The sequence below is a fragment of the Biomphalaria glabrata genome, chromosome 8 (assembly GCF_947242115.1).
Source record: "Biomphalaria glabrata chromosome 8, xgBioGlab47.1, whole genome shotgun sequence".
Classification (NCBI taxonomy): domain Eukaryota; kingdom Metazoa; phylum Mollusca; class Gastropoda; family Planorbidae; genus Biomphalaria; species Biomphalaria glabrata.
The window spans coordinates 30,383,461-30,406,257 of NC_074718.1; the positions used below are offsets into that span (position 1 = coordinate 30,383,461).

Consider the following 22,797-nt stretch of genomic DNA (forward strand, 5'->3'; position numbering starts at 1 on the left):
AACTAGAAAATTACTAACCAAGTTTCGATGCCTACACCCCAAGTCCTCCACCATAAGGTTATACCTGCCCAGGAAGGATGGGGGTCGTGGATTGCAGAACATCTTCAAATTGTGTAAGATGCAAGTTTTAAAAATACGATCAAAACTGCTCGCCTCCAGCAACAAATTAGTTTCCTTCCTACGGAAGTACGACTCCGATGCAACCCCTCTGAACCTACACAATGCTGATGTCAATATCGGTTTGGACGACGCAGGGCATGAGATTCGCCAATGGGAAGAAAAAACACTCCACGGAAAATTTCCGGCTTCATTACATGGGGACAACATCGACAAGGCTGCTTCCTTAACATGGCTCAAAGCAGGTCATCTCTACCCTGAAACAGAAGGCTTTGTTACAGCAATACAGGACAGAGTAATCAGGACAAAAAATTACGAGAAGCATATCCTGAAACTCAATGTTGTCGACAAATGCCGAAAATGTGGAAATGTGGGCGAGTCGATTGAACACATTATGGCAGGATGTCCAGCCCTATCAGAATCAGCCTACCTAGGTCGCCATAACCAAGTTGCAAAGTTAATACACCAACACCTGGCTTTGACGTACAAATTGATCGGTAAGGACACTCCCCCTTATTATAAATACTCTCCGCAAGAGGTTCTCGAGTCTACTGAACATTTGCTGTACTGGGATAGGCCTATTCTGACCGACAAAACGGTAGATTTCAATCGCCCGGATCTGCTGTTCATCGATAAAAAAGAAAAAACCGCTACCATTATCGATATCGCCGTACCACTGTCTCATAATTTAAGAAAAACTGAGATAGAAAAACAAAGAAAATATGGGAACCTGGGCTTGGAGATTAAGCGTCTATGGAAATTGTCCAAAATAACAATATACCCCATTGTTATATCAACCGAGGGGATAATAACAACTGACCTCACAGACACATTCAAGGCCCTTAACATTCCTAGGAACATATTCGTTGCCTGTCAGAGGGCGGTACTGCTGCAGACCTGCCACATCACCAGAAAATTCCTCAGTGGAAACTGTTAAAGGGACTACGATGAATTTTGTTTCTCTTTAGCGAAACTCGACCCTGGCAGTGCCAGAGAATGACTACTCGTTCATTTCTAACATAATAATAATAATGTAGTTTGTCTTCAAGTCAGAAAATTAAAGTAGGATTCCAGTATTTCCTGTGGCTATGCAGTCCTAGCTGTGATCTACATATTTATTTTTAAATTAATTTTGTAAAGCACTTCTTTCATGTTTTAGTATGCTCAGTGTGTTCTGGTTCAATCTCTAATGTGAGCCCATCCATGGGGGGTGGGGGGGGGGTATCTAGGAGGTTTTCCATGCTGCCTTTAGGCTGCCTGGTCATGTGGTATGCACGCTGGTCTGTCTTCTTGATCTTCCCAGCTTCATACCCTGTCTGCTGCCATCTCCCTGCGAAGGCTTGGACTAGGAAGCAGATTATCTTTAAGCCTGAAGGATCATATGAAACATGTAAAACATTTTACAGAAAACACAACTCAGCTCAAGTTGAGATTCGAACTAGAGACCCTTAATAGGTAGCCAAGCGGTTCATGCCCCTCAGCTACACATCACACGTTTGCTACAACCAGTACAGACAATATCAATTGTGATGACATTAAAAAATCAAATTTGGTTGTGGCTAAGTACTAGAGCCTATGAATGCCAGCTCAGTGTTCCAAGTTCTAGTCTTGGAGCATATTATGCTATTTAGCAAACATTTATCTATGCTATTTATCACAAACTAATAGTGTACAAAGCAATACTGAGTAAATGATATGATATAATTGATAGTTAACATTAGCTACACTAAGATAATGAGTTAGCTTCTTTTAAGAGAGAATCTATTTCTAAATTAAGGTTCATAAGGTAGACAATTACAGCAGAGTTAGAGCTATGGACACAATTTTCTGGAGTTGTGGATTTAACATCCACATTGCGCACTAAATTGTAAACCTTAAGTAAATAAAAAATATCCACAAATCTGTATTAGTCTATGAACTTGTTTAAAACTTACATCTTTCTCATCATATATACCAATTTCCATCCCAATTTCTTTAATAGTATTCCATGGCAAAGTACTTCTAGTAGATCTGAAACTAAATTCCAAATATGAAATATGTTACCTGGATATCTACATTTTCTTTTATTTGATCATCTTTATGTCTTTAAAATAATAATTTTATACACTTACGCTAGAATTTTTTTCTCCATATTTAACCAAACTTTAGGCACTTTTTCTCCCATATTCTTTTGTTCTAATGTGACTTGAATGAGATCCTCCTCTAATTTGGCTATACCCTGTAAAAATATCTTCAAGTAGTTAGCTTTATGCTACAAAGATATAAAAAAAAGACAATGAAATGTCATAAGTGAATCTATGAAGCTAATTACATTTATTTTATATATAATTTTGCAACAAGGGATAGAGGCTAATTATATTTATTTAAATTTGTGTTTATGCATGTCTCCATGTGCAATATAAAGCAAAGTGTAAAATTTTATATAAGAAACTTACAATGCCTTGCACTGAGCTGACAAAGTGAAAACCTGCTATCTGTGGGTACTTTTGTTGTAGATCATCCATTGGAATGTCTGCTTTGGGTACCTTTAGAAATAGACAGTCAAATATGGTTTTAAAAACAAATGTGCATAAAAGTCAATCGAATAACAAAATAAAGAAGTACTGAAAAACAAATTTATGACTGTCTAAACACAATGGTGTGTCTTGATGAAAAGACCAAACAACTTTACAAAAACTATCACAAGGCACATTACCAGGTGAAAAAAGCAAGCAGACACCCCATCCCCCCCAAAAGAGATTGATTCATAGAGCATTCAGCATGCTATAATTATGAAAAGTGTGCTATACAAAGTAAATTAAACAAATAAGAATAAATAGATCTATATGGTGTAAAGATAGAAAAAAGTATAAGAAAATTTCTCAAAAATTCCATTATGATATTATATAACACTTTGCTGTCAAAATGAATTTGTTAATATTTGAATTAAGAACCAAAAACTATGACACCCTATAACTCTACAAATTACTATTTGGTCAAGATAATTTATTTGTAACTGGTTTTCACCCACCTGGTCACAGTGAGTTCCTACAACAAAAATGGGAGTCTTTGGTGCATGGCTTGCAATAGAACTCAGCCAAAACTCAAGTCCAGCATGTTCATATCCTTGACGCGTGGACCACAACAGCAAGTACACAGCTCTTTTGGACAAGAAGAACTGAGACGGACAAAATAAAAAGTGAAATTATATATAGAAGTAAGTGATTTAATATAGAGTTTTTATAAAACTAAATACATTCAATCAATTCTTCAACCCTCCATAGCACATTTTGAATATATACTGTGAAATTATTTTTTCCCTGCGCCAAGGCAGAGCTCTTAGAGCTGTTGTTACCTCATACATAAATGATATAGTTTTATATTTATTTTCTACATCATCAACAGCAGCATTATTTCAAATTAAGCTTCTGAAATTAAACCCCAGCCATTGCTCAGAAATGAAAGTTCCTTAAAGATGTTACTAGATATACTAGTTTTAGACAGTTCAGAATAGAAATAGTGTTGCAGTATGTTGTACTAGTATGAGACAATTTAAAAATGAACATACCTGATGTGTGTTGTAGTACAGAGTCTGTCCAGCAAAATCCCATGTGTTGTAAGTCACCTCAATATCATTGTTGGTTTTCACAGTCCAAGGCATGATGTCTATACCATTAGTAATGTCTTCCCCACTTGTGCCAGCTGTTTTCTTGTTTGGACTCATTACTGCTTTCAGCAAACTAAAATAAAAAACATAGAAATAATTTTGTTACTATAAGATGATGATGGGATGTAGACAAAAAAACCATTTACCCTTCAAAACTGATGACTGCAATACCTTTTTCTTTGATGAGTATCCTTGGATAACTATAATGTTTTTTTGTATTTGTAATCAAAGATGATTGTCATGTTGCCTGTGTGGTCTACGTATATCTCTTTTTTTAACTAAATGCATTATATGCATCAAATTTACTGATTTAGTTTCTGAACCTATGGTTGCGAGTGAATGCAGTGTCAAGTGTATGATATTGTAACGACTGTAAACTGCACAACACAACACTACCAAGTGAAAGAACTTGAGAACTCAGGGTTTCAAAATAAAATATTTTTTTTTAATGTTCAATAAACCACAGCCAATAAAATTAACTTAACAGGTATATTGTTGAGGAGGTGTTTAGGTACACAAAATGGATATGGGAAATGAGGTGAATATGTTAGTATATTAGAATTTTTTTTTTTTTTGAAAATGAAAAACGAAACAAACTGCACATCTAACAACAGGAATCGGTCACCAGCTCAGATTTTATGTTCTATGTTATAATGTAATGTTAATTAAGCAAGCATCATTTGAAAATTAGAATAAAATACATTTGTAGAAGAAAATCTTTAAATCACCTTGTTTTCCCAGCACCTCCAAGACCCACTAGCATAAGTTTGGTTCTGCGGCACTCTGTGAAGCCCCCAGCAAGCCTTTTCAAGTAGGCCTTGATAGATGCAAAGCCTCTGCTCACAATTTCATTAGGTGGTGTGCGAAGTGATGGATTGCTTATCAGTCTCAATGCTGAAATGTTTTAGAAAATGTGTGTAAATGAACTTAAAGTTTAAAAAGTTCAGGCTAGATAAGATAACATAAAAATTAAACAGAATTTTGTTTTTTAAAGCAACTTTTAAGAATTTACTTTTCTATTTCCTCTCTTAACTCTTTCTCTCCGTAATTATTTACCACATTCTGGTGGAATCAACGCTGGTATCGTCAGTTAGGAGTGAAAGAGTTAAGAAAACTATATAAACAAAATAAATCAATAGAACAAAATAATTCTAATTACAATTATAGTTTGTTGCGTGCCTTTATTTTGAGTTAAAACTTTTCCATTCTTTTCTTTTTTCAATTGTATTATAATTAGTTAAGAATTTAGGCTTAAAATAAATTTGAAAAAAAAAATTGAAACATTTAAGCTGTATGGGCTAATATTTGTCAATTATGTCTCATGCATAATGCAATTCATAAATAATCCCCTTTCAGACCTTGCAATTTATAGGATAGATGATGTAAAAGTCATATTTTTCTGTGGCCCACGGTTAAATGAAGGTGTCATGATGCCAGCACAACAATTAACTGCATTTACTTTTCATCAACTAATGTCAGGTACCCATTAGAGCTGAGTGGACTCGGAGGCACTCTAAATTTAAAATTCTAGTCTTCACTAGTATTTAAACCCGGGAACCCTGATCAGGAAGCCAAGCATTTTACCACTCAGTCACTATGCTTTAATATTCTTTAAAAAAAAAAAATGAATGTTTGTAATACAAATACAAATTTTGGCATATTAAGAAATGTCTATGTTATAAATTTTCATTTACATTTTGATTCAGCTTACATTTAAGACTAGGAAGATGACCTAAAGCACCAGGTAAACTCTCTAGAAGAGGATTGTTGGAGATGCTCAAGGTCTTTAAATTCTGAAGGCGACACATGTGAACAGGTACGGCAGTAATGGCTTGAAAGTCCATGTTCAGCTCTTCAAGTCCAGTCAACAGAAATATGACAGGTGGAATGCCACCATATTCTGAGCAACCTGAGTTAAAAATAATATTCAAGTATCTTATAAAGTTTCATATTACAAAAAACATGTTAAAAGTAAAACATAAAGGAAACCAATTGTAGTAACTACAGCGATGACAATAGTGTAGCACATCTTATTTCTTTTACTTCAACTAATACCCTCCCCAACACAGTTGGCTTGAATCACAACATATCTTTCAAAATCAGAATAGAAATACAGTCATTATCAATGACCTCCAAGAGATAAACGTGAACAAACAAATTAGGATCTATCGTAACATTATAACTTCTTTACTTATACAAAATCTGGACTATGTATTGTATGCTTTGGAAACCTTAAATAAACAATGGCATAAGAAAAATATACAACAAGGTTACAAAGACAGTTTGTGTAGAAACACAAACTCAAATCGGCCCCAGAAGTGGTCCACTGAGAGTCTTCACCAAGATTCAAACATGGGACTTCCGGTTCCAAGTGCTTTATTAATAACATGTTACAATAATAAAGAGAAACTAAAAAATATTTATTCTTCTTACAAAATTAGATAAAATAGTAACACGAAAAATAAAATTCTTGACCTAGATTACTTTAAATAGTGAGCTAGCTACATTTGTGTACAAATGACTTTCCCCTTGCTAATAAAAATTAATATCTCCATTGTCATTTGTCATACAAACTAGACCTAGATTAAGCTAGATCTAGACAATCTAGACCTAGCCTAGTTCTAGATCTAAATATAGAATATAGATTCAAGATCTAATTGAAGGTCTAGATCTAGAATTAGATCTATAGGTGAACGCAGCAAAGTTGTTTGTTTTTTTGGGTTGGGGGGGCGGGGGTGGTGTAAAATATTAAAAAAAGCAGGAATTATTAAATTCAAACTTAGGTAGGAGATATATACAAATAATATCTTTTTTTTGTTTCATTATTTTGCTGCTTGTAAATGATTTATTAACATATTTAAAAACAATATTGTCATCATTTGAGACATTTCTTAGACTTACAAGGCTTTTCTTAGAAAATGAAATAGCTATGTTTTAATCATTCAAAAATGTTTACTCACTGAAATGTCTATTTAAAAATTTAATATTCAAACAAATGCAATTTTTAAATTATACGATACAAATTCTGTTTATATACTGTTATGATATGTATTTAGAGTAATTTTGTGTATTAATCTTGAGACAAAAAGAGTAGATAGAACTAGACTGAAAGTCAGTTTGGGCGCTGGACTGTCGTTCAAATTTATCGATGGTCCAGGGTTCAAACCCTGCCCGCTCCCATCCCCCCGTCATCCTGTGGGAGGTATGGACTAGGAAGTAATTATCTTCAACTCTGAAGGAACATCCGTAACATGTAAAACATTTTACAAACAAACATTTTATAACTCGTATGACTTTAGTCTTATTTAGACTGTCATTTTAAGTGTAGGCCTCTATAAAATGTAGATAGCCTATGTCAAAACTATAAAAGTAGTTCGTTATTTTTATCAGTATTCCATGAGTTAGTTAATAAATGGAAAATCTATTTTATAATGATCCATTGATACTTTTTCCATTGTGACCGTAGATGCAAATTTTTTGTACCAATGTGCGAATCTATGAATGAAGCTTGATTTATTAATGAAGAAGTCTGTAACCTTTTTAAAAGACTTACCTCCCTTGAAGTTTGTAACTGAAAAGTGGTGTATTTTTTTGAAAAATCTGCTTGCATAGATAATTTTAAAAATTAGATGGTTCACTTTCGGAAAAGAAAAAAGTAGTCGTTGCATCAGAACTTTGAATGATCTAAAATATCATAATGTCTAATTTTCATTTTCTAGTTTCTGAGATCTAAATGGGACAGATGGACAGACAGCTAGGCCACACAAAACTAATAGCGTCCTTTCCTCTTTTGGGGACCGCTAAAAATTAGTGTAATGTACACATCCAAGACTTAACTTATTCCACCTCTAGTTGATATATTTTATTTTAACACATGGATTGAAATGTTAAAGTTAAAATTAAAAGTTTTCTAGCTTTAGTACTCACTGATACATGCTGAACCTAAACGTGGGACTTTCCAAAATATATGGGCATTAAGTTCTGCCATCTCTCCTTCATCCAACCTTGCATTATTGTTGCGATCAAAACTATGAAACAAGGAAACCAATTTCTGAAGAGAAACAGCAAATTATTATTTAGATAATCAAGTCACAATTGAAAGTTAAGTTTCAACCAGATTTTAATGAGTGATATATGTATATAATAAACTTACTTCTTTGCCAAAGATATTTTTCAAAGTTGAGTTACTTTTAACAAACTCTTCAAATTGGTCAAGGGGCATTTCTACTTGTGAACCTTCCGTGACAATCCAAGGAACACCTGAAGTTCAGAAGAAAAAGTCTAACCAGGATTTTAAATAAAAACGCATTTTTATTTATGCCAAAAAACAATTGTTTTTACTAAATTTAACCTTATTATGTGATATTGAAGAAATTGACTATTTCTCTTTCATTTGACTTTCATTATAACAGTGCTGTGACAGTTTGCATAATCAAATCCCTCCACTTTTCCCGGTCAGCAGATGTTTTTAGTAGAATATCAACTGAGAGGCAGGTCCATTCTTTTATGTTATCCAGACAACTTTTCTTTGGATGACCCTTTCTTTTGCTCCCACCACTTTACCCTGAAGAATGACTTCTTTTGAGTTATGTCTCACAATATGACCAAACCAGCTCAGCTTTTGTCTCTTCACAGTCCTGGGTAGCAAATGACAAGCTTAAATGTGTTTTTATCTCTTGCTATTTGCTTCTCATAAATCTCATATCCTGACTGCAACTCCCATATATCTTCAAATTAAATAATTAACAGAAAAATCAGTATATCACAAGACAGTAATATAGGTGAACGCAGCAAAGTTGTTTGTTTTTTTGGGTTGGGGGGGGGGGGTGTAAAATATTTTAAAAAGCAGGAATTATTAAATTCAAACTTAGGTAGGAGATATACAAATAATATCTTTTTTTTGTTTCATTATTTTGCTGCTTATAAATGATTTATTAACATATTTAAAACAATATTGTCATCATTTGAGACATTTCTTAGACTTATAAGGCTTTTCTTAGAAAATGAAATAGCTATGTTTTAATCATTCAAAAATGTTTACTCACTGAAAAGTCTATTTAAAAATTTAATATTCAAACAAATGCAATTTTTAAATTGTAAGATACAAATTCAGTTTATATACTGTTATGATATGTATTTAGAGTAATTTTGTGTATTAATCTTGAGACAAAAAGAGTAGATAGAACTAGACTGAAATATGACATGTTAAGGGACGCTAGGATGGGAGTAAGATAGAGACGCTTAGACAGAAGACTCGATGACCATTTTCCTTTGTAAATAAACGTTTTAAAGGTTTGAAAAGAGTATCTTAGTTATTTCAAGAGCATCTGTAAAGCCGAGCAGCTGTGGGAACTCGCATGTGATGGCATAGTTCTGATTGGAGCATAACAATACCATAGAGCTTGGCGAAAAATGTTGAAAAAATAAAGCTTTGATAAAAAGAAAAGTAAACATCAAATCCTTTTCTGTTGAAATAGGACTTTGTAAAATGACTTACCACAAATTGACAATGTTTTCAGTTTGGTTAAAGATTTGAGCTCCATTGGAAGTGTTTCTAAAGGATTACTATTGAGATTTAGCATCTCCAGTGAGGTCAACTGGCCAAGTTCTTTGGGGATACTTGTTAGCAGCATGTTGGACAAGGTCAGATTTGTAATTGGACTCTTGCTAAGAACATGGGATGGTAGAGTTTTTACCTGAATTCATTAAATAAGTTTGAATAAACAAAAACATTTTAATAGTGATTGCATGAAATAACTGAAGTATTAAAAAAAAAGAAACACAAATGAATCTACCAAAATAATGTCAGATAAAGGTTAATTCCACTAATTTGTTTTGGGTCAGATTAATTTTTTTTATGATCACATTCTATCACAATAACTCAAAATGATTTACACATTGCTTCATAAAATTTGGATCATGTATTTCAGCCAGGTAACCTATTACATTATTTTTTTTAAATAAATTTTTGTTGTAGCTAATTGTACATGGATATTGGATTAACAGAAAGATCCTAAGTATCACATTCAAAGACCTCATCAAAAACAGAGAGATTAGAGACAAGATTATTACAGCAATTAGACAGCATGATGCCCTGCTAACTACTCTAAAAAAATGGAAATTTAAACTCTAAGTCTATATTACAAAGTCTTCAGGGCTCGCTGAGACCTCCCTTCAGGGAACAATACCAGGAAAAAGAGGATGCAGACAGAGAATGCGATGGCAAGGCATTATAAAAGAATGGACAGGCTTGTTAATGAAAGAGGTTCTATCCAAAGCAAAAGACAGAGGAATGGAGGAAGTCAACAAATTATGTGTGGTGCTCAAACAGTCCAAGGTATAGGTGAAGAATTATACTTGATTTTGTGTTTCTTTGTAATTAAAATTACTCATTCAGAGGTCAACATTTTTGTTATCTCCTTCTTTTGGCCCAGTTTTTATCTCACAGAGTAGCTGCAAAGTAAGCTATTTGATGTAAACCATTCTTAAACATTTGGTTGTTTTATATTTAAGTTTCTATACCAAGCTAATGTTAAAGGGATTATACATAATTGGAATAATGATTAGGCCATGAAACTCTACCAATGAAAAAAAAAAGAAGATAAAAACAACAAAGAAAAGAATGTTGAGCTACCTTAAGTGCATTACAGAACAAATGCTTTAAATAAGGAATCATAAACAAATCTGATGGAAGAGTCTCAATGCCACAATCTTCAAAAGAAATCATTTCCAGACGAAGACAGCTTGAGATCCCATCTGGTAAAGTCTTCAAGGCTTCACTTGCAAACAGTTGAAAGTATTGTAAGTTTGGAAACAATGAATAGATGTTAGCTGGGAGTGAAGGTATAGTCAGCCTCTCTCTCCAGAGGAGATTCACTGTTTCTTCATATGGGCTGAACAGTTCAGGTCTAAAATAATTGAAATAAACATTTTTTTAGAAGAATAAGTAAAAGAAGAGTGGAGAATTATGTGGATTAAAAAATTTTGTATATATTTATTAACTTCACAAAGTTTGTTTTAAATAAACTTGGTTTAAAAAGAGAAATAGGTATTATAGGCAAAGTGTATGAAACAAGAAAAACATAAAAATACCTTTTTTAAAAAACAAAGCTTATATTAAGTGTAATTGTATCAATTAGTTTGGAGAAAGGAGAGGGTATCTGGGTTAAGGTTATTTTCATAGCTTTTTAAATGTATTTTAATTTCAAAAAGTTGTACGACTTGAATTCTTATCTTATCTTATCTTATATAATACAGACGTTACTTCAAAAAAGAAGATGATTACGTCCTACGCGTCATGCATTTAGTCATGCATATTAACCAATGACTTAAATTCTGCCAAGTCACTGGTTTTCCTGGCTAGCTCAGGCAACCCATTCCATGCTCTAATAGCACTAGGGAAGAAGGAGTATTTGTACAAATTTGTCCTAGCATATGGGACGAGGAATGTGCCTTTATCTTTGTGTCTTTCAGAGTATTTTATTAAATTTTGTTTTTGTATTTGAAGATTATGGTTCAGTGTTTTATGTATGATTGCTACTTTACTTTTGAGCCTTCTGTCCTGAAGGCTTTCTAAATTTAGTGATTTTACTAAAGGTGTTACTCTAGTCAAATGTGAATATTCGTTTGTTATGAATCTCACTGCTCTATTTTGTGTCTGTTCCAGTTTCTTAATGTTTTCTTGAGTTGAGGGGTCCCAAACGGAGGATGCATATTCTATTATTGGCCTAACCAAGGTTAAGTAACATTTTAGTTTTATGTTCTTATTTGATTTATAGAAATTTCTTTTAATAAATCCTAATGCTTTGTTTGATTTTTTTGTAGTTTCATCAATATGTGGATTCCATGATAGTTTTTCATTTATTATAACACCTAGGTATTTTGCGTTTTTAGTCTGTGATACTGGTTTGCCATGAATAAGATAAGTGGAATTAATTTGTTTTAGTTTTTTTGTTACTCTTAACAACTGACATTTTTCTGGGTGGAAAGACATGCTCCAATTTGATTCCCATTTCTGTAATTCATCTAATTCTCTTTGTAAAATATCTGTGTCTTGTGTTGTTTTTATTGTTCTATATATTATGCAATCGTCTGCAAATAATCTGACTTTTGTTCCTGAACTAATGCAATTTGGTAAATCATTTATGTAAATTAAAAATAGTAGTGGACCCAAGACTGTACCTTGAGGTACACCTGAGTTTACTGTTATCGGTGTTGATTTAGAGCCATTTATTATTACAGTTTGTTCTCTCCCTATCAGAAAGTCTTTAATCCACTGATGCAGTGGACCATTAATGCCGAAATATTTTAATTTTTTAAGCAAACTATGGTGGTGAACTTTGTCAAAAGCCTTAGAAAAATCTAGTAAGATAGCATCTATTTGTTCACTATTATCTAAACCTTTTGAAAAATCATCAATTAGTCCTATTAGTTGTGTTTCACATGATCTATATTTCCTAAAGCCATGTTGGTATGGTGTGAGGACATTATGTTTGTCTAAGTGGTTTATGATGTTGCTACATATTATGTGTTCTAGGATTTTACATGTGATGCTGGTAAGTGATACTGGTCTGTAGTTCCCTGGGTCAGATTTTTCTCCTTTTTTAAATAGGGGGGTGACATTAGCTTCTTTCCAGTCCTTTGGTACTCTGCCCTGGTTAAGTGAAGCCTGAAAGAGTATTTTGAACACTGGGGCTAGCTCATTACTTAGTTCTTTGAGTAATCTAGCTGGAATACCATCAGGTCCAGAAGCTTTATTTGGTTTGGTGTTGGCTAATAGTTTTTGAATTCCATTTTCTTGTACTACTATATCTTCTATGTTGTCTACTTGGTTCAAATTCAGTAATATGTCTTTGTCTCCTGGGGCTGAGAATGCTGATGCAAAGTATTTGTTTAGAATGTTTGCTTTAGTTTCATTATCATTATGTATTATGTTATGTTCATCTTTTAATGGCGCTACGCCTGTTGTTTCCATTTTCTTAGACTTAATGTATGACCATAGGTTTTTGTTGTTATCTTTAGATATTACATTGTTTATGTATTCACTCTGCAGCTGTCTGCTTACTTTTTGGGTTAAGTGTTTAATTTTTATATACTTTTTGTAAACTCTTTCTGCATTAGTTTCTTTAAATTTTCTATAGAGGTTTTCCTTCTGTTTACAAAGCTTCTTTAGTCTATTATTAAACCAGCATTTATTTATTTTGTTTGATGTGTATTTAGTTGGTATATGATTTTCTATTATGCTTTTAAGATGGTTTTTAATGAAATTCCAGAGGTCATCGACTGGTTGGTTAATGTCTTTTTCTAATAAGAATGTTTGTTGAAAGTTTAGTGCAGCTTGGTGTAGTTGTGTTAGATTACATTTATTCCAGAGTAAGATTTTTCTTTTGGGTTTTGTATTGGCTACTGCTTTTATCTGACTGTGTATTTTTATGATCTCATGGTCTGATAGACCAGGGATAATTTCATAATCAACTACTAATCCAGGTCTGTTGGTTAAGAAGAGATCTAATGTGTTGTTTAATCTAGTTGGCTTTTTAATGATTTGATCTAAACTTAGGTTGTGTAAAGTTTCTATGAAAAGCTCATTTATGTCCTTAAGGTTTTGGTGTTTATCTATGGTTAGTGTTTTCCAATTTATATCAGGTAGGTTGAAATCACCCATAATCCAAAAAACTGCATTTTTATTTGTCTCTTTAAGTGTAGTAATCTGATTACATAGTTCCTGCATGTATTCTAAACTAGAATTTGGTGGTCTGTAAATGCTGCCTATTATTAGGGATGTTGAGGTGGTATTAATTTTACAAAATGTTGATTCTACATTTTTTGAGTTAGGTAAGGTAATTTCTTCTGCTATAAGAGTGTTTTTTATTGCTAAAAGAACTCCTCCATGATTATCAGCCCTATCTTTTCTAAAAATTTCATAATTACTATTGAAAATTTCTGCATTATAAATTTCAGGATGCAGCCAAGTTTCTGTTCCTGCAATTATGTCTGGTTTCTCACATTCTAATAAAATTTCTAAATTCTAACTCAAGGGCTTAAGCTTACTCAAGCCAATAGACTAAACACTGTGTCAGCAAAGTGCTTATAAAAATAGAAGTTTTGATAGTTATCTGTTGTCAGTTTCAAACTTTAAAGCAACAAACTATAAAGGAGATTAAATTAAATTATACCACCACATTAGTTAAGTACTATTTCTTTCTCTTGTTTGATACCAAACAAAATAATTAATTACCAATAGTTAATTCAAAATTCATTATTTTTTAAAAATCAATTCTTGTTTTGTCAGGTCTAATTGTGTAAAGTTTCAACTTGATCCAAGAATGGGGGAGGGAGAAATATCGTGTTCAAATTTTTTACACGATAGAGTGAGTTGATATAAGCTTTGAAAAAATACCCGAGATCTTTACATCAACAAAAATGTGATCATTTCTTTAATAGTCAATACATGAGTAAAGACTAAAAAATATTACAAATGAACATTATGATTTACAAAGAGATTATTTACTGATTCACTGTTCATATTGTTTTGTAAGTCTACTTATATTTGTTAATTCAATTAAGAAATAACCTGAAATCAAAGACTCCATCTAGGTGAACATTGGTCCCAGGCAAGCACCACTGATGAGCTTTACAATAGACATTGTTTCGATGAGACTTTCCTATAAAAATGTCACTGCTAAATTCAGCCTTTAGAAATAAAAGTCAAAAACAGAAAGAAAGTTTTGTAAGAAATCAAAGAAAATGAAACACTAGTATATATATATATATATATATATATATATATATATATATATATATATATATATAATAGTTGTAACACTGACTTTAATTCAAAACATTTGTAAAAATAAAATGAAATATCTTGAATACTTTGCTAGTCTTTTTCACAATATTTTTGTCAAGATGCTGAATAGAACTCTGAATGACTTGTGTCCCATCTTCAGGGGTAGACTGATATTCTATGCCACCATATTGTTCAGCAAAAATGTGGCACTGAGATGTATATATATGTATAAGTGACTTCATCATAGTCTCCAACTGGTAAAAAAATAAAATAATAAAACTTTAAAGAAAACAAAATGTCTCTTAAATTGAACATTTAAAACAATAAGTCACAAGAAAAAACTAATTAATCTAATAGCTGGTATGCATGTGATAATGTCTGACATTAATTACTTTTTGATAAATTGATAAATAAATTAAAAAATTTAAAAAAAGAAAGTTCCACTTTTAGACCTTATAATCTATAGGGCACATGATGTAAAGGTCATCTGTTTCTGTAGCCCACAGTTAACAAAGGTGTCATGTGTCTAGCACAAAGACAAACTGCCTTTACTTTTCCCCAACTAATGTCTCATACCCATTAGAGCTGGGTGGACACAAAGGCGCCCTAAAAATCCCGAAATTAAAAATCTCAGTCTTCACTAGGATTCTAACACATGACTCAGCCACCATGCCTCAAATAAATAAATTAACACTAAATAATTATTGATAACATAAAACAACAATTTAAATGACACTTGATTGAGAAAAAGAGTAAAAATAAGAAAGTAAACATTACAAAAGAACATACAACAAAGTAAGTTATGAAAAAATAAAATGACAACCTGGCTTCTGGTTAAGTTTGGCTTCTCATCTGTAAAAAGATTTTCACACTCTGGCAACCTGAGCTTGTTGGAGTAGAGAACAGTATAAACCCAGCCATTAAAGTCAGATGCAAACATCTGCTCTGCATTCAAAGGGGGAGAAGGTGTGATGGGATGTGCATTCACAAAATGAAGCGGTACATCTAAACTGATCTCATTCTCTTTAGCTAAGTTGATGTCAAAGTATACCTGGTCTGAAAAGTTAATCAGAATACTTAATTATTTAACTATAAATAGAGTCGTTGATATAAATCATAAATATAGTCATGAGTATGACATAAATGTTAACACGTTTTAACATTAATACTAGTTGACAATATTCTAATTAGGCCTATTATAAACTAATTGGTCTGCTTGTTTTTGTAAATTCAAAATTGTAAAAAAAAATTTCTGCCATTTAACCTTGGAGGACTCTTCCTAGTATAAATAATTTACATCCAGCTTCAATAAATTAAGAAAAGACATTTTTTTTTGTTAAATTAAAAAAATATATAAATATTCATGTTAAATAACTAAATGTAATGTTTAATGTATAAAACAAAAAAAAAAGACTTACCAACTAAAAAACAAAGCATATGGACATCCACATCTGTAAACATAGATGGGATGGTGGGATAGCAAAGGTTCTTCAGGCCTAGCTTGGATGGCAGGAAAGAAAAGGCCATGTCAAATTTCTTTGTGGCTTTAGCACCCATAAACCATTCACTTCCTATCAACTTGAAAATTTGAAGTTCTTGAACTAGGGAACAAAAAAAGAAACAGTTCCTTAACTATGGATAGCTGAGTTATTCCACAAATATCACAACTTAAAAAAAAAAAGCTATTATAGTAGATTATCTATGCAAGGTAAACAGAGAACTAAACAAGGAGGAGGCAAATGTTTTTAATTCACCAGTTACTCTTGTAGGCATATTATAGCACTGAGCTATAGAGTTCAATGAGTTCAATCTCCAGGAACTGTCAATTGCTTCAATGGCTGCTTGACTACCCTAGCATAGAATAAAAAGCCAATAGACTTGCTTGACTACCCTAGCATAGAAAAAAAAGCCACTAAAATTGCTTAACTACACTAGCATAAAATAAAAAGCCACTAAAACTGCTTGACTACCTTAGCATAGAAATATCAGGTGACCGAGCCTCGCTCGGATGAATAATTTGTGAAGGAAGGATATATACCCGAAGTCATTTTGGGAATATTGTTGTAATTACGAAAATGAACGATCGGGTAAAGACTCAATCCGAAGAGTAGCTTTTTCGTTCTGTCAGTTCTCAATGTAATAGTACATGGCGATTTGAATAGAAAGTCCCCCCAACAGTAGGCCTATAGAAAACCACAGCTCACGTCTTAACGTTTTACATTGCTTCTTTCGCGTAAAACTATTGGGCTATTGTTGTAATTACGAAAATGAACGATCAGATAAAGACTACTAATCTGAAGAGTTGCTTTAGTGTTCTGTTAGTTCTAAATGTAATTGCACATGGCGATTAAATATAAAGTCTCTTAAGTCCTCCTATAGTCTAGACCAACCACAGCTCACATCCGTCTTATAGTTTTACAATCCATCTTTTGCGTATAACTATTGTAGGCCTACTATTATTGGCTTGGAAGAAAGTCTTTGCAGTGTTACTTCTCAGATGGTTACGTTCAGACATTTAATTATGGAATTAGTATATATTCATTATGGCTTTAGTACGACGCATGACGCGTAGGACGTAATCATCTTCTTTTTTGAAGTAACGTCTGTATTATATAAGAAACATCAAGTGACGCAAATCTCTACGTTATAGGGTAAAATAGGCACTTTGTGACAAAGTAAAATGGCAATTTTTTTCTTAATAGACTTAAATCATTGCATTAGTTTTCTAAAGAAACGTTTCCGTGGGGCACCTCTGTTACGCCGAAAAATATGTTCGTCCCCCATACGGGATACGTGCCCTGCCCAGCCTGACTGTGGGACTATAAGAAGTTCGCAAGTAAGGCGCAGAGAAGCTGTGTTATAACCATTTCCTTTGTTTTGGTACAGGACAGTAGACACCGAAGCATGAACACATGGTAATAATTCACCAGCAAAATAATAATAATAATAAGGCTTGTCTTCGAGTCCGAAAATTAATGAGGATTGCAGCTGTGACCTACTTATTTTGCCACATACAGGGCAAGCATAACCATTGTCCGCTGTGATCGATTAAGATTTTCTTTTAGCGTCTGCGTCTGTCCTCGGCAGCAGATTTTATTTTGGTCTTAAATGTGTATCCGCGTCCTTTGTATAGATGGAATTCTTTAAGTCCGACAGTTACGCTGGACAGAGCAGTATCCTGTATGGGAGACGAATCTCAGACGAACGTATGCCAAAGGCAGTCTTTTTTGGTGAGCTAAAAAGTGGTCGACGTAACACCGTAACGCTTAAAAGACCAGTTTAGGCGCCAACTTGCCTTTGCTGACATAGAAGATAGCACAGAACGAGACAGCTGGAGGTCACCAGCAAAATAAACAACAATGTAAAAGGTATTTACACCACTCTACGCAATTAAAGAGTAAACAATTTATTAAGCTCTTAAAACACAATAACTAATCATACATAGGCACATTTAATTTCATTACTTTTCTTTCATAGTTCTATAATAAATCAATCTACAGTAAGATGGTGCGCAAATGTTTAATTAGGTCTAATGGTTCTTTAAAACTTGTTCTTGTTTGCAAAGAAATATTTTAGTGTACTGCGATAAGCCTAGTGACGTAAGCAGCGTTTTTACCCGTTTACGTCATGGAAAATTTTCATTCATAAAACATTCTAGCCAAAATTAATTTTTCGATAATGAGGCATTTTCAAACCGATATATCGGTCAACCTCGAGTTTTTCCGATGTGGCCAATGAGTCGAGAATTTTTTTCTCACTAATATGCACATACCTTGAAATTTTAAAGAAAATCGTTAGAGCCGTTTTTGAAATAAAATTTATATATATATATATATATATATATATAAATATATATACATACATACATAAGAGTATAGGATAAAAAGCAACTAAAACTGCCATGATAAAAATTTTGCAGGTAAATAAGAATAATCCATAAATATTATTTTTCCATAAAAACTTGAATGATTTATTCATAAAACAGTCAAATACTGTTAATTGGACCAAATCTGATTAACAGGATTCAACTGTTTAACAGACTTTATTTCAGTCATTTAGGATTAAGTCTGAATAAGCAGCTGGTCTAATTAACTACTGGTCCCATTAACTGGATTGGACTGTATTATTCTTTGACTGTAGTTTTGATGACCATTAAGGGTGAATGAAGAAAAGTTTGGTCAGTTAAAATAAGTTGGCTGGACATGATGAAAGGTTTAAAACTGGCATCTATATAAATATGTATGACATCTAAACAAGAAACATGGAGAATCTTAATTATGCAAAGTACATCATAAAAGTTAAAGGACAATTGATAGTCACTGACTACTTATGATGCTCATGATCACAGAGATTAGATGTGAACATTTTTATTACAAAAAATAATATATAATAGTAATACAAATTGATATAAATAAAAAAAAACATAATAATTTTAATTAAAAAAAATTAAATTTGTTTTTGTTATTATTTTTTTAAATAGCTTTTATATAGCACAACTTTCATGCTTATAAAATGTACAGAGAACTATGGTCCAATCTCATATGTGGACCAGCCATTGGGGGAGGGGATATCTGGGAGAAGGTTTTCTGTGCTGCCTAAAGGCGCTCAGTACACATAACTCTGCTCAAGTCGTGTGTCAAACTTCAAGCCAAGCCGAAGCGTACTTAGCCTCTCAGCCAAATCTTATCAGTAAGGAAAATAATTAGAAAGTAGACTGAGTAAACTTAGATGAAGCTAATATCTTTTAAAATGATCAGGTTTTGCAAAGATGATGTAGGTCTAGAGCGATGGACAAGCAAATGAAATAATTATAAGATTGAACTGAGAAATATACAGACATTACTCTGGGTTGGATTCTGAATACAGAGAAACTGAATCATAAGTTACCAAAGAAACATTTACGTAACTTAAGGTAACAAATACATGCAATATATTGAGAAGAAAAATATTAAAATAAAACTTACCTCAGTTAAGAGATGAAATGGTGGATATGTATAGGGTCTTTTTGTAAAAGATATACGACCTGTTATTACAAAAGGTAAATAACAGAAGTTATTGTGGATAATACTAAAACTGTTATATGCTATATCTTATAAAGGAGGGTGCACACTTAATTACTTGGCTAATAATATATTGTTTTTTTTTACCACTAATGTTTCTCATACAATGGTAGATTGAAAATTTACCCCTGGGTTGATAGCTGATTAGATTTAAAGCAGCCACTTTTTCAATGTCCACTTTGCTCTCACTACTATCTGTCTTGTCCCTAGTTCCATCTTTCTTTGTGTCAGCTTTCTTCTCGATTTTCTCATACTCTATTTCCTAGTAGAATGCCAAGAAAGTACAAGCTTATTTACATGTTCAATTCAAAGCACAGAATAGATCTTCCATTAAAAGCACAGCTTATATCTTCCATTAAAAGCACAGCTTATTTTTATTTTCCATTAAAAGCACAGCTTATTTTTATCTTCTTTTTCTTCCTTCTATATAGGTTCAATTAAAATATCATTAAATGCAATTAAGCTATCTGATATAAACATTTCACATGTAAATTATGAGTGAGTCTGGTGTGAATGTATACTTTAGTCTTCCATAGTTAGAATGCTTTGTTTGTTGTGATGCACATATTGTATGATAATGTCCTTATGGATAATAAATATTATTATTATAAAAAGCAAAATCTTTTTTTTTTTTAATCTCATACTATTCTAAAAGCTTTATTATTATTATCATTGTTAATTTAAAAAAACAACACCTTAATATTGATTTCTGGGTCAGTGAGTTTTAACTCCATGCACATGTTGCTAGTTTCACCAGGCTGAGAGTACTCTAATCTGATGTAGCCATCATCTGTCACTTCTTCAATAATTGCTTCAGCATAAAGATCTCTGCAAATATTTTAGTACCTATCATATAACAAGTAATAGAAATTCTGGGAAGAAAAAAGATAAATTATTGTCTTGAATATTTCAGTGTACTGATTGTGACAGGTGGGGAAATGTGACGTGTGTTTGGCGCGTTTTATGTCTAGGGGATGATTATTTTTAAAGCTATCACACCCCAACCTATCAGCATATGTATCGGGAGCAGACACGCAACTAGACAAGCAATGAAAGATAGATACAAAAGTTAAAAATGAAGAATATTTATTTACATAAATATACATATAAGAATAAAAAGGGGGAGGGTTTGCATCTATCTCTAGTGAATAATATGTTTAATCATCACTCTTGCACCTAATAAGAGAGTATGTCACTTTGTCCTCTGACTTAGCTGGTATTCCTGTTGATGTCGCAGCTGGCTGTGTCCTGGCTTGAGGTTCTGCAGCTGGAGGTGGCGCTCTAGCGGATAGAGGGACGCCGGTGTTATAGTTCTTATGGAGTCTCAATCCCCAAAATCTAATATCTGTAGTGGGCACAGTAGGGCGGGTGGCCGGCTACCGTGGGCACAAGGTTACTGCGGGCAGAGCGGATCTGCCGTGGGCAGCGTAGTTGACAGGATATGTCCAGTGAGTTGCAGAGGGTTGGCGTAGCTATGACGTCTCACACAGATCAGGATCTATAGGGACGTCGCACCTAATAGCTTGACAGGTGGGCTGTCGAATAGGCGGGTAATGCCGATAGCGCCAAGTAGTAGAGTTGAGTAGATCTCAGTGGGCAAGTGCAGCGCTGAATAGCACTAAGCACATAGGCAGTAGTTGAGTGGCGTCAAGTAGACACTGAACAGCAAATAGCAAATAAATAGGCAGACACCTGAGGGAGGCTGCGGATAAATAAAGACAAGTTAGGACATGTCTCTCATGCATCTTATCAATGCCCTCGACTGAGGTGCATTCGTCAGATTGGTGAAATTGCTTTAGAGCACAATGAGGAGATGATGACAATTGGGATTTGGGAAAATAGATGGCAGATAGTAGCAATATAGAAATGTACATAAAAGGGGAAATAATAATATAAAAATGTACATAGAAGGGGAAATAATAATCTCAAATAAACAACACAGGTGGATAGAGAAAGAAGGGGTGGGGGTTGAATTGGGCGGTGTCAGCGATCCTGACGGTATGTTTACATATGACCGTCGATCGAGAACAATAGAGCGCGCTTGAATGGAGAGGGTGTCCGTTCAAGGGGCGCAACTCTCGTTAGAGTAAAATGAGTAAAGGGGGGATATTTCATTACAGGGGGGATAACTCATATCTCCTTTCTAAGAGCAGTATTAGTGCGATAGTGAAATTATCAAGGCTGTCAACCGAGATAAAGGAAATAAAATAAGGTGTACAAATATATACATAGTTGCATCAACTATCAATTGAGCAACGTAGCATTAATAGATTAATGCAATACATAAATAAATACATAGGACATGTTTATGTTTTCTACTTACGCCAGTGAGAAATACACAATGCACTAATTAAATATAAATGAACTAGGCAAAATACACATGATAAAATCCAATGGAAATATACACAGAGTAATTAAGATGGAACTTGTGATTAAGTTCGGCTTACCACCAGGTATTCCTCTAGGAGGGAGAATAAATGATATAGTCCAGACTCGATAGCTCAGCTCGAATGAGAAATGAAAAAGGGTCTGGCTTGAGTTGGTTTACTTTATATAAGCCTGGAAAGTGCGGGCGGACACAGGAAATGTCCTAGGCTAAGAATTATCTTACACGTGGGTGAAGTAGCCTTAAGATGGGAGCGTCGAGAGGCGCTTTGACTCGAGTAATCTCCTAGATCAAAGAGAGACGTAGGAGAAAGGGGGGGGGGGGAGGAGTGACTTGCATTCCACACAAGGTGGTGTCCACTGTGGCTGTCGGACATCCTGCCGATAAGATCAAAGAGTCTGTACGTATCTTTGCCCCGGTCGAGGGAAGATATGTGAAAGGACGCGCCTTAACTATCTCCAATGTGGTCAACTAAGTCTAGCCTGGAGAGGAAAGGGTGGTGCGGGTGAAGAAATTGGGGTTAGGACGGGGAAATAATTGAAATAAACTAAATAAATAATAAATAATAATAATTAATGCTGTGAAAAATTTGAGTGACTCTGACAGCGAGTTTTTGACTTGTCACACTGATGTTCTAAAAAAATGAACCAACTGATTTGAAATTATTTTAATGCTGAATATAAAAAATAAATAAATTATTTATACTTTTCTGTTTTCCTTAAGTCTAGAATTACTCTCATCCCTTTTTGGAATGAATTAGGCTGATTCATTGTCTGTGGAAGAATAAAATACACATGTT

At 33.5% G+C, this 22,797-nt stretch overlaps 1 protein-coding gene across 1 annotated transcript in view; it reads right to left on the bottom strand.

Moving 5' to 3' along the window:
- LOC106054655 (uncharacterized) overlaps nt 1–22,797 on the bottom strand; it is a 91,980-nt gene that overhangs the window by 23,766 nt on the left and 45,417 nt on the right. The window contains exons 44-63 of the mRNA XM_056037857.1: nt 22,704–22,771; nt 20,308–20,440; nt 19,739–19,874; nt 19,517–19,575; nt 16,307–16,403; nt 15,971–16,153; nt 15,376–15,608; nt 14,639–14,806; nt 14,337–14,455; nt 10,398–10,671; nt 9,261–9,459; nt 7,917–8,023; nt 7,691–7,814; nt 5,475–5,672; nt 4,492–4,657; nt 3,665–3,836; nt 3,128–3,274; nt 2,553–2,642; nt 2,229–2,335; nt 2,052–2,133 (exon numbers count right to left, since the gene is read on the bottom strand). Of these exons, the coding sequence (XP_055893832.1) occupies nt 2,052–2,133; nt 2,229–2,335; nt 2,553–2,642; nt 3,128–3,274; nt 3,665–3,836; nt 4,492–4,657; nt 5,475–5,672; nt 7,691–7,814; nt 7,917–8,023; nt 9,261–9,459; nt 10,398–10,671; nt 14,337–14,455; nt 14,639–14,806; nt 15,376–15,608; nt 15,971–16,153; nt 16,307–16,403; nt 19,517–19,575; nt 19,739–19,874; nt 20,308–20,440; nt 22,704–22,771 (2,862 nt within the window). The remainder of the gene's footprint in view (nt 1–2,051; nt 2,134–2,228; nt 2,336–2,552; nt 2,643–3,127; nt 3,275–3,664; nt 3,837–4,491; nt 4,658–5,474; nt 5,673–7,690; nt 7,815–7,916; nt 8,024–9,260; nt 9,460–10,397; nt 10,672–14,336; nt 14,456–14,638; nt 14,807–15,375; nt 15,609–15,970; nt 16,154–16,306; nt 16,404–19,516; nt 19,576–19,738; nt 19,875–20,307; nt 20,441–22,703; nt 22,772–22,797) is intronic.